The 16820-nt window shown below is 36.6% G+C and overlaps 1 protein-coding gene across 1 annotated transcript; it reads right to left on the bottom strand.

The window, feature by feature from the left end:
• Nucleotides 1-966: 966 nt before the first annotated feature.
• LOC138315001 (uncharacterized) lies at nt 967-16334 on the bottom strand. The gene is made up of 8 exons (XM_069255708.1): nt 16245-16334; nt 14860-15049; nt 13209-14164; nt 12372-12539; nt 11744-11843; nt 5654-6103; nt 3756-3888; nt 967-2875 (listed from the first exon to the last, which is right to left on the bottom strand). Exons 2-8 carry the CDS (start codon nt 15035-15037, stop codon nt 2410-2412), a joined length of 2451 nt encoding a protein of 816 aa, XP_069111809.1. The 5' UTR covers nt 15038-15049; nt 16245-16334; the 3' UTR covers nt 967-2409.
• Between the last annotated feature and the right edge of the window lie 486 nt (nt 16335-16820).

Below are 16820 nucleotides of genomic sequence, written 5' to 3'. Positions count from 1 at the left end.
TTTTTATAACCATGTACACGATGTGCTCCACCTATGACGTCATCAAATTAATGATTTTCTCTTCTCGCCAAATTTTGCTAGAAATTCATCATCTTTAGGTTAGAAAAGGCTTGAAATGGATTTGGCCGCCGCCTTGGATCAACTTTATATTTTGCATGGATATGCGTAAATACACGATACACAACGTGTGAAAATCTCTTTCTGCTCCACGAAGGCGGCCACATTCATTTTTAAAGAAAACCACTCAAAAAGTATGATTTTTCAAGGATTTTTGTGAAAAATGGCGGGAAACTGCATGTTGATGACGTCATAGTGAACATAATTGGCACATGCGGGATATTTTCGGGATGTAATGTGTTAGCAAATGTATTCAACTGTTATATGGCAAAATATGTTGTTCTTTACTGGAGAATTAATTTTGCGGCCATATTCGAGTCTTAACGTACCTTCTCCTTTGTTTTCAACTATTCTTTTGCAAAGGTGGTGTTCAAGCAAATGTTAAAAATCCCATAGAAACTGCCCATAGCCCAATTTTCTTGAAACTTCGCATATTGAAAGTACTACTAGTTGTCCTTTTAAAATGACACTTCTTTTTCTTTCTGTGATTTTAAAAAGGCCCAAAGGGCCTGAATTCTTCGTAGCCGTTTTCATTAAAACTACCTACACAAACATGCCAAAAAAGGTTAGCCTTTGTTAAATATTCTACATTTTTTATTCATACATCATTTGAGAGTGCAGGTAGCAACGGACCACTTCTTTGTTAGTATACCAAGTTATACATTTCCAGTTAATGATTTCAGAGTCCGATGTAAGTGAAAATCAGTGTACAGGAATAATTTTAGATGCTAAATATCATGGTAACACCTTTTAAAATATTGGTTGCCTTGGTAACAAAACGGAGGCCTCTGATTGGCTGAAATTTAAATGATGTCAGAATCAGATGTTAGTGAATTAATTGGTAAATTGGTATATAGGGGTTGAAAAGTATGCTGAATAACATGGTATCACTTTCAAAAAGATTGGTTGCCACGGAAACAAAATGGAGGCCCCTGATTGGTTGAAATTTAGATATTGTCAGATTTAAGTGAAAATTTGTATAACATGAAATAACTTTTTAAAAGATTGGTTGCAATGGAAATAAAATGGAGGTCTCTGATTGGTTGAAATTTAGATATTATTAGATATTAGTGAAAATTGGTACATATGGGTTATGGGGTATGCCGAATGAGATAGTAACAGTTTTAAATACATTGTTGCCATTGTTTCGAAATAAAAGCCGTCTGATTGCTCAAAATCAAGATTGTAACCTTTGTGGTGCTGGAATTATTTTTGAATTATACTTTTTTTTTTATTTAAATCAAATGTAACTCTGTTTCCCTCTTTAATCATTTCTAATTCAATTTAAAATAGTTTTTATCTACATAAGAGAGATGGATAATCTTAATTTGTATCTTTTGAGTTTAAGTTGCTGACGAAAATATACTTCTTTACAATAATTATTTGATTTCTGATATGAAAAGAGAAACTATTTGTTTCACCCAAGAGCATATCTAGTTGTTAGGCTTTTTTGTACTGTTTGGGAAAATGCTGGAATAAAAATGCAATAATTTTAGAGTACATATGTTAGTTAACAAAAAAAACTATCACTAACTGTTGTTTTATTATGGTGTCTATGATCAATTTTAAATTTATGGTCAACTAGGGCAAATATTGATTTTTTAGAAAAATCCCCTCTCTACATTTCAGCCTATGAAATGCTATTTTCCTGGATTTCATTTTTTTTGGAATAGTATCTTTTATAAGATTATACCTATAGCATGTTTTTAAAATGGATTAAAAGTGTGGACAAAATCGATAACATGCCAAATAATTCGAGCAAACCCAATATTCTCAATTTTTATCCTGACCAAAATTTGAGGTTTTTTTTTATTCAAAATCAATTTGTCGTAAAAATAATTTGTAAATATCTTTATAAATGGATATAAAATAAAGAATGAAGTATCTTTTATTATCAAAAATAATTAAAAAATAAAAAATGTGTTCAAAAGATGGAAACAAGAGGTCCCCTTGCCACATACCCAAAGTAATTTTAGAAAACATCATGTCAGGCCCTTTATGCCTTTTTAAAAGTAAAAACATACAAAATAAATAAAAAGCACATAAAAAGTAGTTATGTACCTAGACCTTTAACACTACAAAATTTGAAAAAAAATCGGCCCGTGGGCAGATTTTGCAACCCACCCTTTGTATGAAAGTTAAATTCCTTGAATCTAGATTCAATAAAAAAAATTAATTCATCTATAAAAAGGGGAATTGTTTATGCTTGTGTCAGCTGATTTTATCAATGACTGCCAATGCATGTTTACCAACTCATGACTTATGAAACAAGGTAAACAGGGTTTTGTTTTGCTATGGATTATGGTCCATTGACTCCTGAAGTAAGGACTGCTGTGGTTCACTAACTTTTTTAAGAAGGCTACGGTTCACTGACTGGTGCTGCACAGGTAGTTGTGGTTCATTGATAATAGACACACCATCTAAAACAACATTCTTTTCTTCCTGAATGACCACATTTTCTATTTCAGTAGAAGCACCTTGTTCATGTTCCACTGTGTGTTTCTCTGCCTTAAGCAGCGAGTCGAACGTCTCTCCACATATGCCACACATGTAGATAGTGTCCGAGTCTGTAGGCTGCAGTCCTTCAATCCTCATCTCCATTGCCTCTGGTACCACAACCTCTTGTCCTGGGGGTTTACACGGACACTGTTCCATGTGGCGTCGTAGTGAAGAGGAGGCAGTGAATATCCTATCGCAGTGGGAACATTTATGCTTGCTTATCCCAGTATGCATGGTCATGTGGTCCGCTAGTTTACTCCTGTCAAAGTAAAGACACAACAATAACAAATAAAAAAGGTCAATATCCTAAATGTAATTGACAGATCGTCAGCTGTCAATCAATCTGCAAGTGACTTTGCATTTTGTATTGTGTGTGCTACGATGTTTGCTCCGACATTGAATAGAAACATGTGCGTTTGTGAACACGAGGCTTGGCTATATTACACCTGGTGATTGGTCAATTCAGGGTTGTCTACTACAGAGGAATCAAAGAGCAATACTGGAGTATTTTTAATAGTCTAGAGTATAATGTTATGCATGTAGTAAAACATGTAGTTAAGCTGGAACATCCACACCAAAGATTCTAAGTAGTAACTGTGTGTTACAATAAGATAACTGAATTATTTTTATGGATTACTTCAATAATATAATAACAAGAGGCCCAAGGGCCTTAATGGCCATGACCAGTTACTTGTGAAAAAGATTTTTTTTTCCAAAATGGCGGCTTGGCTGTTGCCTAGGATGTCTGATTGTGCTGGAAAATATCAAAACATGGTCGGGACCATGTCAGGATCATTTGAGGCAAGTTTTAGCTAAATTGCACTGGTGATTTGTTGAAGTATAACCACTTGATTGGGACATTGCCAACATCATTTTAAAGTTTCAGTTAAATTGCATTGATAAAACTGGAGAAGACACTTAAATTTGTCTTAAATGATCCTGATTCCTGACATGTCCTGACCAGGTGTTGTAATTTTTAACTTGGATCCAAAATCCAAGATGGTTTAGACAAGCTAAAGGAAATAATGAGAATGGATGGACGTACAGATTGACGAACATAAACCTCTGATGGGAGGCTAGTAAGATATTTATAGTGATGCCTCTTGGAGTAAAATTATTCTGTGAAATCTTCCAAATACCTGAAGGAAAAACTTTTATCACACTGGCCACACTTGTATGGTTTTTCTTTTAGATGTGTTGTCATGTGTCGCTTCAGACCGATACGATGGGCGAAGGTATTGCCACACAGCATACAGGAATATGGACGGTTACCTGTAGATATAAAAATTATCATATTGTAACATAGGTAATAAGTTCCCACAGGGATCTTGACATTCACAAAAGAATTATCTTTGTCTGACAATGGAAAGAGGAATTTTGTCCTGCTTTTCTCTTCTTTTACCTCTTCCTTTCAAATATTGAATACACATACATAACTTTCATATTACAGTAATTTTGTTTATATTACTTAGCAGAAACAGTCACTCCAGTGGTCAAATTTAGTATAGCCACTGCCTGCAGGATGGCTATTGTTTGATATGACATTCTTGCAATCTCAGAGTTTGTCCATATGGAGTCTGGTTGGGGTGCAATGTCTGTGGATTTCTATGACTATGCCAGCTTTACATTGCCACTAAATCTATGCACGCCTTTTAATTAGTTAATCCTGCCGACTGCAGCCACATAGAAGAAGCCTGGTATTCATTGCTGATAGTAGCATATATGCTGCTTCTGTGAAAGGTCAAATTTCATTAAATATTTATCAAACCGGATAGGTATAACCAGAAACATATATACACATGAATATATATTTCTGGTATAACACAATTTAAAAAAAAAATACAGATAACCTTTTCATGAGGTGATTTCAATTAATATCATGTATGTCATGATATTTCATTAATCTATTCAGCAGTGGCTAGTTAGCATATCTATAAAAAACTATCACAGCAGGATAAGTTTAATTAAAGATGGGGTCACCAAAATCACATCAAAACAAAACAAAAAATTTTACATGTAAGGAACACCTTTATGGTGCTCAATAGCTAAAAAAATTGTATTTCTTATGAATAACAATTTTTTGAAACATGATCATATTAGGACTAGAAACACAAACACAGAATGGCCTCCCTTCTGTAAGAAATCTATCTAGACAGAAACAATGTGGTATCATTACATTCTTGCTGGAGGTATACTGTACTATACATTGGACTATCGATATATATTGCGATGGTATGCCTCTCAACTTGGTCAATCGATGGCAAACTCAACAAGAACACAATGACTGCCAATAATACATCAATCTATCAATAGTTTCAACAGTCAGATATTCATCTGTAGCTTGGACTTAAAGTGAATAGTCGGGCAAAGAAAACCAGTCTAAATGCGTTCATTGGCCTTCCAAAAGTTCTCACATATTAATACGACGGTCAAGTTCTGCTTAGTTTCCCAGTTCTGACCATTAAAGTAAAGAAAAGTTGAAAGCATTGAAAGCGAGGCTGTGTGGAAATGTAACCACGGACATAGTGAGCCGGGAGGACGTTTTAGAATTCCCATACTTTAAATTAATTTCTTCGTACGCAGACAGATTTTGACGAGAGATTTTATTTTTCCATTTCATAAGAAATTATACTGGATACATTCACACCATTTTTACCGACTTTAGCCATCCTTGCCCGACTGTTCACTTTAAATGATGTTCTCACAGAGGTTTGGTACAGTTCATAACACACTAACAGTCAAAATAAAATGTCGCTTTTTCCGTACTATTAATTCAAACAGGTAATACCAACACTGTTCTAGATCAAGATCATCAGGGTGTTTTGAGATACCACTGACGCTAGCAGGTAATGGGAAGTAACTCTAAACCAATACTGCACAAGCTATATATACAACATGGTGGCCAGACCATTGACTGGAAATTAATAGATTTCAGAATCCCAATACAATTGCAATAATCATATTAATAGTGTTTTCCTTGATAGCAATAGTGTTGCAATGGTTAAAATTGTAGGCGATAGTCACCCCTATACTGTACCTGTATGTGTATTGAGATGATCACTCCAGCTAGCCCGATTATAAAACTGTTTACCACACAGAGTACATTTATAAGGCAGACAGCGGTCTTTGATTTCCTTATGAGACTCCATGTGTAACTTCATCTTGAAGCGCTCCATAAATTTCCAGCCACATATAGAACATGTGTAGTTCCTCACATTGGCGTGTCTCTTCAGATGCGTCTGCAGATATCGTCGCTCACTGAATACTTTGCTGCACATTTTACACTTGTGTTCCATGTGTCGTAAGGCAATGTGTTCCTGTAGGGAACGCCGACTCCGGAACAATTTGGAACACTTGTCACACAGGAATGTGTCTGGTTCCATCATGGAAATAGGGTCTAAGCTATCCAAGTCCACAGAAGGATTGGTTTCTATGGTTACCTCCGTGTCTGAATCATTGGTTACCATGGGGCCGAGATCCACTCCGTCTGAAGGCAAACAGCAAATATCAAATATAGTTATTGTTAGCTGATAAAGATTCAAGATTTGGTCACAATTACAGCAAGTGCTTTAACAATTACAGCAAGTCTTCATTTTACATTTTTGATTACAAGTATTTATATTTTCTAATTTGATTTCATTTTCAGTATGTTATTTCACAAAAAAAACCCAAAAAAACAAGAGGCCCATGGGCCTTAACGGTCATCTGACTATTAGCACAACACAATGTAGTCGTTTAAAGATTATAGCATATTTGACCTCTGTGACCTTGAATGAAGATCATCCCAGCATGCTACAGGCCAAATATCAGTACCCTGGGCCTTCTGGGTCTTGAGAAGAAGTCGATTAAAGATTTTAGCCTTTTTGACCCCAGTGACCTTGAATGAAGGTCAAGGTCATTCATTTGAACAAAGTTGGTAGCCCTTCATCCCAGCATACTACATGCCCAATATCAGTACCCTGGGCCTTTTGGTTCTTGAGAAGAAGTCGTTTAAAATTTTAGTCTATTTGACCCCTGTGACATTGAATGAAGATCAAGGTCATTCATTTGAACAAACTTGATAGCCCTTCCTCCAAGCATGTTACAGGCTCAATATCAGGTCTCTAGGTCTCTTAGTTATTCACAAGAAGTCGTTTAAAGATTTTAGCCTATTTGACCCCTGTGACCTTGAATGAAGATCAAGGTCATTTATTTGAACAAACTTGGTAGCCCTTCATCCCAGCATGCTACAGGCCAAATATCAGTATCCTGGGCCTTCTGGGTCTTGAGAAGAAGTCGTTTTTAGATTTTAGCCTTTTTGACCCCTGTGACCTTGAATAAAGGTCAAGGTCATTCATTTGTCCCAGCATGCTACAGGCCAAATATCAGTACCCTGGGCCTTTAGGTTATTGAGAAGAAGTCGTTTGAAGGAAAAGTTTACGCACTGCGGACGGCGCACGGCCCACGACGACGGACGGTGCATGATGACAATAGGTCATCCTGACCCTTTGGGTCAGATGACCTAAAATCATTCAATCAAAAAAATTAGCATTGTTTCAGATGTGAGAGAATAATGTGTCAATGGAATGGGATAATTGCCTTGGACTTGAATTTTTAATGGTCAATGTACAATGTGCTGAACTCCCCAAGTCTTCCTTGAGGGAATGTTTTTATTGGTTAAAGAGTTATCAATAAATAGTTAGCATTAAACATGGAAGATTATAATGTAAACAACAATAATGTTCCTTTATTATATTTATTTCATAAATTATTGCTAGTTTGACTGAATCCATTAAAAGACATTTAAAATTTATAGTATACAAAGTTTCTTAATTCAAATGAATAGCTCCTCAGGGCTCGACATTAACTTTTTTAAGGACTTGCCCTGTCGGGCAGGTGACTACAAAAACCTACCTGCCCGACTGGAAATTTGACTTGCCCAATAAAATTTAATGAAAAATGATACAATTTCTCTATTTTTGTGATAAATTTATGAGAACTTTTGATTTTCTTAATTTTTGTGTTCTATGAGCATATTGAAGAATTAATAATTCACTGTAGTAAATATAACAAAATATGTCCTGTCCTAATAAATTGTTCCTAGCTACTGACCAGTTGGGCAAGTGATAATTATCAGGAACCTTCCAGACCTAATAACTCCACTGACACTTCAAATCTGCTTTGATGTATCTTCTTCTTAGTCCACACAATATCGGTGATTATTAACGAGATGAACAGGTGTCTTAGCTAACAATATTCTACAAGCAAAAACTGTAAAATACCGATAGGGAAAGATCGATTTGAGCAGACTAGGTTGTGAATAGCCGGCATGGCGAACAGAACTTATAAATTTCTTGATTTTCAGTCAAAAGCTGGTCATGTATAATTAATCTTGATTCTTGCATATAATGATAAACTTTTGATTTCCACTATTGCCATACTATTGCTTTTGAGCTAGGCCTACCATTTGTTATCAATCTCAAAGCTCTTTGCCATGCTTTCTGTCAAATTACATTATGACTGTGTCATCAAAGCGCTTGAATTATCACATCGTGTATACTACATGGGTGTACAAACATCTGTTTGACCATGACTAATTATACCGATAAATCTGTGTAGACAGCTTCATAGCTCAGATTTTGTTACATGACCCGTAAATGTATCTTAAGGACTGTGATATCAACTCTACATCAGCCTAAACAAGTACAGTCGAAACTCGTTATCTCGAAATTCAACGGCTAACGTTATTCTACAAGCAAAAACTGTAAAATACCGATAGGGAAAGATCCGATTTAGCAGACTAGGTTAAATAGCCGGCATGGCGAACAGAACTTATAAATTTTCTTGATTTTCAGTCAAAACTGGTCATGTATAATTAATCATTGATTCTTGCAATAATGATAAACTTAAGAATTTCCACTATTGCCATACTATTGCTTTTGAGCTAGGCCTACCTTTGTCATTAATCTCAAAGCTCTTTGCCATGCTTTCTGTCAGATTACATTATGACTGTGTCATCTAAAGCGCTTGAATTTCACATCGTGTATACTACATGGGTGTACAAATATCTGTTTGACCATGACTAATTATACCGATACTATCTGTGTAGACAGCTTCATAAGCTCAGATTTTGTTAATGACCCGTAAATGTAATCTTAAGGACTGTGATATCAACTCTGTTATCAGCCTAAACAAACTTCGAAACTCGTTATCTCGAAAATTCAACGGACCAACGAAAATAATTCGACTCATCCGGAATTCGACTCAAACGTAATGCCATTAGGTTTGGTCAGAACGTGGTTTTCAACGGTCCTTATATCTTATGAGGGCTCGACATTAACTTTTTTAAGGACTTGCCCTGTCGGGCAGGTGACTACAAAAACCTACCTGCCCGACTGGAAATTTGACTTGCCCAATAAAATTTAATGAAAAATGATACAATTTCTCTATTTTTGTGATAAATTTATGAGAACTTTTGATTTTCTTAATTTTTGTGTTCTATGAGCATATTGAAGAATTAATAATTCACTGTAGTAAATATAACAAAATATGTCCTGTCCTAATAAATTGTTCCTAGCTACTGACCAGTTGGGCAAGTGATAATTATCAGGAACCTTCCAGACCTAATAACTCCACTGACACTTCAAATCTGCTTTGATGTATCTTCTTCTTAGTCCACACAATATCGGTGATTATTAACGAGATGAACAGGTGTCTTAGCTAACAATATTCTACAAGCAAAAACTGTAAAATACCGATAGGGAAAGATCGATTTGAGCAGACTAGGTTGTGAATAGCCGGCATGGCGAACAGAACTTATAAATTTCTTGATTTTCAGTCAAAAGCTGGTCATGTATAATTAATCTTGATTCTTGCATATAATGATAAACTTTTGATTTCCACTATTGCCATACTATTGCTTTTGAGCTAGGCCTACCATTTGTTATTAATCTCAAAGCTCTTTGCCATGCTTTCTGTCAAATTACATTATGACTGTGTCATCAAAGCGCTTGAATTATCACATCGTGTATACTACATGGGTGTACAAACATCTGTTTGACCATGACTAATTATACCGATAAATCTGTGTAGACAGCTTCATAGCTCAGATTTTGTTACATGACCCGTAAATGTATCTTAAGGACTGTGATATCAACTCTACATCAGCCTAAACAAGTACAGTCGAAACTCGTTATCTCGAAATTCAACGGACCAACGAAAATAATTCGACTCATCCGGAATTCGACTCAAACGTAATGCCATTAGGTTTGGTCAGAACGTGGTTTTCAACGGTCCTTATATCTTATGACAGCCGGGTACATGCCTACCGTGAACAGCATATTATCGTGATTTTCCAACTTTTTTTAAGGTCTGTATTAAATCTTTTTAGTTATATGTTTTCAGTTGTTTTGGGATTTTTTTTAAATACATTTTGTAAAATCATAGAATTACGATACGATCGTCATGATAATAGGCATGCACCCTGATTTCCTTCAATGGTTCATACATCAAACTTATACGGAATATAGAACCTGAACAAATAAAAACAAGCATCTTTCTTATTTCAGAATTTAATGTTATTTCAAAATAGTAAAATAAACAATAGTTTTCACCTACCGTGAGCAGACTACACTCTCCGTTTCTACTGGTTAATATAATTTACGGTAAATGAAACGAAAGTAGATTTATATATCAACGCAGAAATACATTGCATGACTAAGATACTAGTAAATCTGCAACGACTAGTTAAACATTTAACATTGTGGGTTTGTTAAATTATTTTGCATTATAAACATTCCATACAAACCTTAGAAAACACTTTCGTTTCTAATGATTCCTAAACAAACACACTTCCGGTCAAGATCAGCCACGCTGATCGAGCCATGCTGAGTGTGATTGTGTAAACACGCGTCGTGTTTATGTACAGGTAAGTCACAATTGTAAAGTGACACTAATTAGGAAGCCAGACTTGAGAGGATTATTAAACAATTATTAATTAGCAGTCATTGTTGTAGTATGTTCCCATAGGCCTGAATCTGCATATACCGATCGCGATATGTGCAGGTAAACCAATCACGTGTTACGACAAACCACATGTGAATTTCAATTGTTTGTATCCATGTTATATTTACGTAATTGTTGGGATTTTTTTATTTAAAATTTCGACTAAAATTAAATTCGAGATAGCGACTATTTTTTCCGCTGAAAATCCGTTATAGGGACCAGGAATTGACTTTGACACAACCGGAGTTTCGAGTCATCGAAATTCGAGTCATCCGATCTTAAAATACATACACAAAGAAGGACAAAAAACGGGACTTGAAAATTAATTCGACTCAACCGGAATTTCGACTCAAGCGATTTTGAGATAACGAGTTTCGACTGTATCAATGGCACTAAAATATCCACCTGCCCAGTCGGGCAAGTCACAGACGTAACTGACCTGCCCGACAGGAGGTCTGACCTGCCCCGGGCAGTCGGGCAATGGTTAATGTCGAGCCCTGCTCCTTGCACAGCCTTCAGAACATTTTCTGCGACATTTCATGACATCACAATGGAAGGAAATTAAAAATGTCACAAAAACAGGCTGATCACATCATTACACACAATTAAAATCACCCTCCCCCCTTGTTACCTAGGTAATGCTTTACAGCAACAATAGCAAAATATAATACATATTCTTTCATACCTAGGAGTGTAATACTTGCTGGTCTAGGACAATACACTCATGTCACCTGAGGTTGTATTGCATGGCTACCCATGCAATAGCCTCGTAACATCACGGCGTCAACAAAATTACTATTTTCTCGGTTAAATTTTCACATTTTTTTTCACCAACTTGACTGGTGTTACTATAAAAGATGCAAACAACGAAAGTTGTGTCGAAAATATCAAGTAATTTTTCATTCATTGAAAATTGACTTACAGTCGTGGATTTCATCGAATTTATTTCAAAATGGCGGGATATTATAGTTGTAAAATTGCAATAAAACCTGAAAGCCTCGGGTTTTACTACATTTTGTGACCCTAGGGTAGAATATCCCTATCCTTCATATCCACATATGAAAGAGTCTTATAATATTATACACAATGTTAATGAATTATCTTGAGTCACTGCCTCTATATAAACTGATAAATCCGGTCTTACTTTGTAGCTCTCCCTCTACAGGGGCTGTAACAGTAACGCCCGGGGAGTCGTCATCATCACAGTTCTCTTGTAGCGAGGATTTAGCCTCCAGCTGTAAATTCTGAAATTAAAACATACGGTTCACCAAAGTGTTGTGGGACTAAACTGGATCATTCATCAGAAACAGTTAGCTTAAATGGTAGAGCATATTCTGGCTTGTTCAGAGGACCCTAGTTCGAATCCCAATCTGCCCGCTACATTTTCTGCTTTCCTGTACAAAATTGGTAACTTGCCAACCCCTGTTTAAGCATAAAGTATGCTTAGCAAGGGTATACAAACTTGTAATTTGAGGGTAAAGAATTAAAGAAAAAAGGGTATACTGTAGTAGAACTGGACTGGGTCAATCATCGTTGATCACGTAGCACAACGGTAGAGCCAAGTTCAGGCCCCAGTCTGGCTGCTACATATAATTCCAATTAATTTGTTTGGGTCTTCATGTTTTCTATCATAAAATGCTAATTGGGTTTATATTAGATAACATGTGACAAACATTCAAATGTTTACAAATTTGACCTCCATTAAATTCACAAAATTCATATTAATTATACATTATTAGATTGCTTGTGTAGAGATAAATGATTGTGCTCACCTCAATCATGGAGTAAGCTCGGTTGAGAGCTTTCCAGGAGCCATGGACGACAATCTTCTGCTTGTCTAACATAATGACCGTAACACCCGTCACCTTGGCAACCTCAGTATAATCAGCTTCACTGAGATTCGGACAAAACTTCACCAATCCAGAGACTAACCCGAACACCTAGAATGAGTCAACCAGATCTTATCTTACAATGGTCACCAACATATTGAATGATGATAGCTCCTACTAGTATATTTTTGAATGGAACTTTGATAAAATGTGAAGGAAATTTGTAATTAATGTATGAGCCCAAAAACACTCAGAAATGTGACCGACATAGATATCTATACTCTTAACATGTATCTGAGAACAACCCGAAGTTAAGTGTTGAGTATAAATGGAAATCATGCACTTGGCTCAACTGTGCCTAGGATGACCAACCAATAGTCCCCCACAGCCCTTGGAGCTCCTTTAGTGGATTTTAATTATCATATGTGACAATAGTGACATAATAAAAATTAATTTGTTCAAAACTGAAAAGCTTAAGATGTTCCTTAGATTTGAGATGTTTTATACATGTAGCTTTTGTATATTGTATTCAACCCAAGAAGTGTCCCTCCCCCTCCCTCCCCACCCCTTCACATACTTCAAATTAAATATGAAAACCATTGGTTTCTTTACATGTTTTTTTTTTTTTTTTTGAACTGATTGGCTTATTTGTGTGAAAAGGTAGTCCAAATCTGGTCCTATTAAGTTCCCCACCCCCTATCATTTTTTGCTGAATTATCGAAGGGTCCTTGGCACTTATTGGGTCAAATGTGGTTCCTATAATACTATACTGCCACTTACGGGATCATCGTTGACCTCCATGTCGATGTCCTCCTTGGAGAAATGGGACTTGATCCTAACATGTTTGTCAGATAACTGAGCCACCTTTGTATGTCCTGGGTTGTCCTCAGTCCGCACATCAGCGGCTGGCTTTATGTGGCCGATTGTTCGGATTCCAGAAGTAACCTCACTGGGAGTATTGACTGCTTGACCACTGGTCATTATCTCCTTACTGTTGACCATCTGAGCTGAGCTGCTTGTCAGTGACTTATCTTGCATAGTATTCAATAACGAAACACCTGGTTTTAAGTTCATGCATGTAATCTGTTCATTTACTGATATTTGTGAACCTGATGGTATCAATTTTTGCTGACTTGCATCAAGATGTTTTACTGAGTTATCTTGAAGCAAAAGATCTGTGATATTGTTGTCATGTTCTGCCACAGCAGATGTCGCATTTTCTGTCACAGCTGAGCTAGTTAAACACTGATCTTTATCAACGATGTCCAACTCTGACCTGTGTGAAACCATCTCTGTTACAATCACCTGTGGAGTTTGACCTTCACTTGAAGCTATGTCCTCTAAAACCTGTTCTAGAAGTTTTTCTGGTTTTGACTCCGTTGTGACATCAGGATTCTGCGGTAGAAAAGTCACCATGTTCTCCTCTGACTGTAGTTCCAGAGAACCTTTACCTGAACTTGTCCGGAACAGCTGTTGCTCTTTTACCAAATCTTTGTTTGTATTTTTCTGAACTACGGCACCATCTGTTATGATATCTTCAGTAATATACCTTGAACCTTGTTCCTTGGATACTTGAGGACTTTCTACAGATATTGTCCCCAAATTTTGTACAGAAGCCTTGTTACTTTGGATACATACATGCCTTGGCCCTATTTTGTTGTGAGTGGCTTGGTGTCGTTTTAGGCCTCCTAATGTTTTGTAGCCATTCCCACACTGGTCACATGTAAGCAGCTTACCTGTAACGAGCAAAAATATACCTGTATCAAACAAGAGGCCAAAGGGCCTTAATGGTAATCTGACTACCTTTGCAATAGATGTATAAGAAATTAATTAGAATAAGATATGGTCTCATGGTAGCCATCTTCGATTTGGGATCAACAGAGATGTAACAACACTTTGTCAAGATCATATCAGGATCATTTAAGGCAAGTTTCAGCCAAATTGCACCGGTAGAACTTGAGAAGAAGTTCAAAATATGTAACAAGATGGCGGATATGACCGCCATCTTGGATTTTGGATCGACCCGAAAAATATTAACCATGTCAGGGTCATTTCATGCAAGTTTCAGCCAAATCGCATTGGTAGAAATTGAGAAGAATCCTATGTGGAGCAGTAGTCAGATACTGACCATAGGTCAGTGTTATATCTGCAGGTACTCCAGTTTTCCTCCACCTCCTAATCTAAGCCTTAAATGACCCTGGCTATTAATGGAACATTCAACCATTCAAACCAAACCAATATCTTGCCACTTTCCTTAACATACCCCTCTCTAGCCTGAACCTAAAAGTCAACCAAACATAAAATACAATGTTTAAAGTTAAATCCTGGTCGTGGCACCAAATGTACAGTAATGTTTAAAATTTCTGATACCAGTTTATTTGTAATAGGAGAAAACTATCTTTTTCAAAGTACATGTCTTAGTTAAACTTACTGTGAGAGTCTTTTGTTCCTTTCTTTTCTGTTTGTAATAACTGCTGACTTTTAGCACCTGAAGTATCTTCCTTGTCATTTTCTGTAACTGTGTCTTGGTTGACATTTGACCTTGACCTTGTGTGCATTCGTTGCGGCGGGAACACCTTGTGCCTAGTGAGTGGTTCACCTGTACTCATTTTGTGACATACCTATAAATAAACGATGCTTTTATTTAAATCAGCAGGAGCTCTACTTTGTTTTGGATTAGTCTGCATCCTCTGTATTAAAGGAGTTACTATCATTGTCATGATATCCACCCCTGGACTATGTCACTGTGTGAAAATAAAGGCTCTGTGTGAGACAATAACAGTATACCATACTGAGACCCAACCAGTAGCTGTGAAGACAATAATAGTCGTCATTGTGCATATATTGTACTGTGCATCCAGATATCTGAATGTCTAGAGCTGCTGACGAATAGTTCATGATGGTGTTGTTTTGTTTATATGGAAATAATGAGTTTCACGAGATGCAAAATTACTTTTTTTCCCCCAAATCACGACTACTGTTCCTTTACGACTCCTGGTAGGGTCTCTGTATCATCAGCTTTGAAAATGAGTGAGGCTCTCTATGATCTTCAAAGGAATACTCTGTAGGCCTGTGATTGGTTAGGGTTTTTCTCCTGAAATGTTTTCAGTTTTACTATGACTTAAAATATTCCAGGGGTGGATATCATGACTGACATACCCGAGACTATTAATCATGATGGTATGTTAAACCCCCTGATGCTAATAGGCCTTAGTATCATGACAAAGATTACAAAGTATCATAGTATTGAGGATGACTGGTCTGCTGCTCTAACAACTGATGAAAGCGGCCAACATATCACTCTATATGTACAATATCTACAAATATATTCACCTCAGATCAAACCAAAGTAAATAATTCAAAGTGCAACACATCACTTTAATTATAGGCCAACAGTTGAGTTTAATAATAGCCATACACTGTTGTATGTTGCAGGTGCCTGTATTTGAAACGAAAAATCTAGAAGCGTTCCGAATTAAACAGAGATATGTATATACATGTAGATACATTACTACAGCGTGTATATTTCGATATAACATTTTTGGAATATAGATTTACAAAAAGAATTATTTTGTAAAGTATCCTTTGCATTATGTTATAAATTACAGCAGAAGGGGATAAGACAAGTGTGTAACTAACGTTAGATACAGCTGTAAACGCCGAAATCATGAGACTGACAAGGGTCAGGACTCGGTGACAAAATAACCAAGTATTTAAACTCTATCTAGAAACACAGAATGCTGAACTGTCGAAGTATTTTCTGGCCAATCTACAGTCTTAGATAGATGCATCAAAACATGTCTCTGATTTACGTACACATTAAATATTGATGATATCACCTGAAGCTGAACCCGGCAGCGAGTCGCTATCGCGCGTTTGATAAACAACGACACCCGCGCCCTCTTCCGCTCTGCGCATAACAGGCTCACACACCGACCTCTGTTTAAAAGGCGGGTACATTTAAAATTAGACATCAACTCAGAAACAGTCGCGGAACAGAGAATGGTATGAATTCATACTGTTTGGACATTGTTGCTCTCATAGAATTATTTGCATCTAACTGTTATAATGAATCTCAAATCATTCGTTATCTTCAAGAATGGAACAGTCATTTGAACATTTGTTTTCCGTGACAAATTATGACGATTGAAGTTCATAGCCTGTATGACTGCCAACTGCGCTTGGTAATGTTACATAGTGGGACTGCAGTGAAAATGCAAATATAAAGCGGCATTGTCGTGCAAAAAGGACGACAACAGCAGTGGTACTGTAAACCACATAGTGGAAAATGCGGAGGCATTTAGCCGGGATTTTAGACATATTTTGGTTGTTCTCTGGACTGGAACATACGATCGAACAAACAAAAGAGGTAAATTCATAGAACTGAGTGAG

This window comes from Argopecten irradians, chromosome 1 (genome assembly GCF_041381155.1).
Source record: "Argopecten irradians isolate NY chromosome 1, Ai_NY, whole genome shotgun sequence".
Taxonomy (NCBI): domain Eukaryota; kingdom Metazoa; phylum Mollusca; class Bivalvia; order Pectinida; family Pectinidae; genus Argopecten; species Argopecten irradians.
The sequence above is the reverse complement of the archived record's forward strand: the minus strand, read 5'-3'. Positions and strand labels throughout refer to the sequence as shown.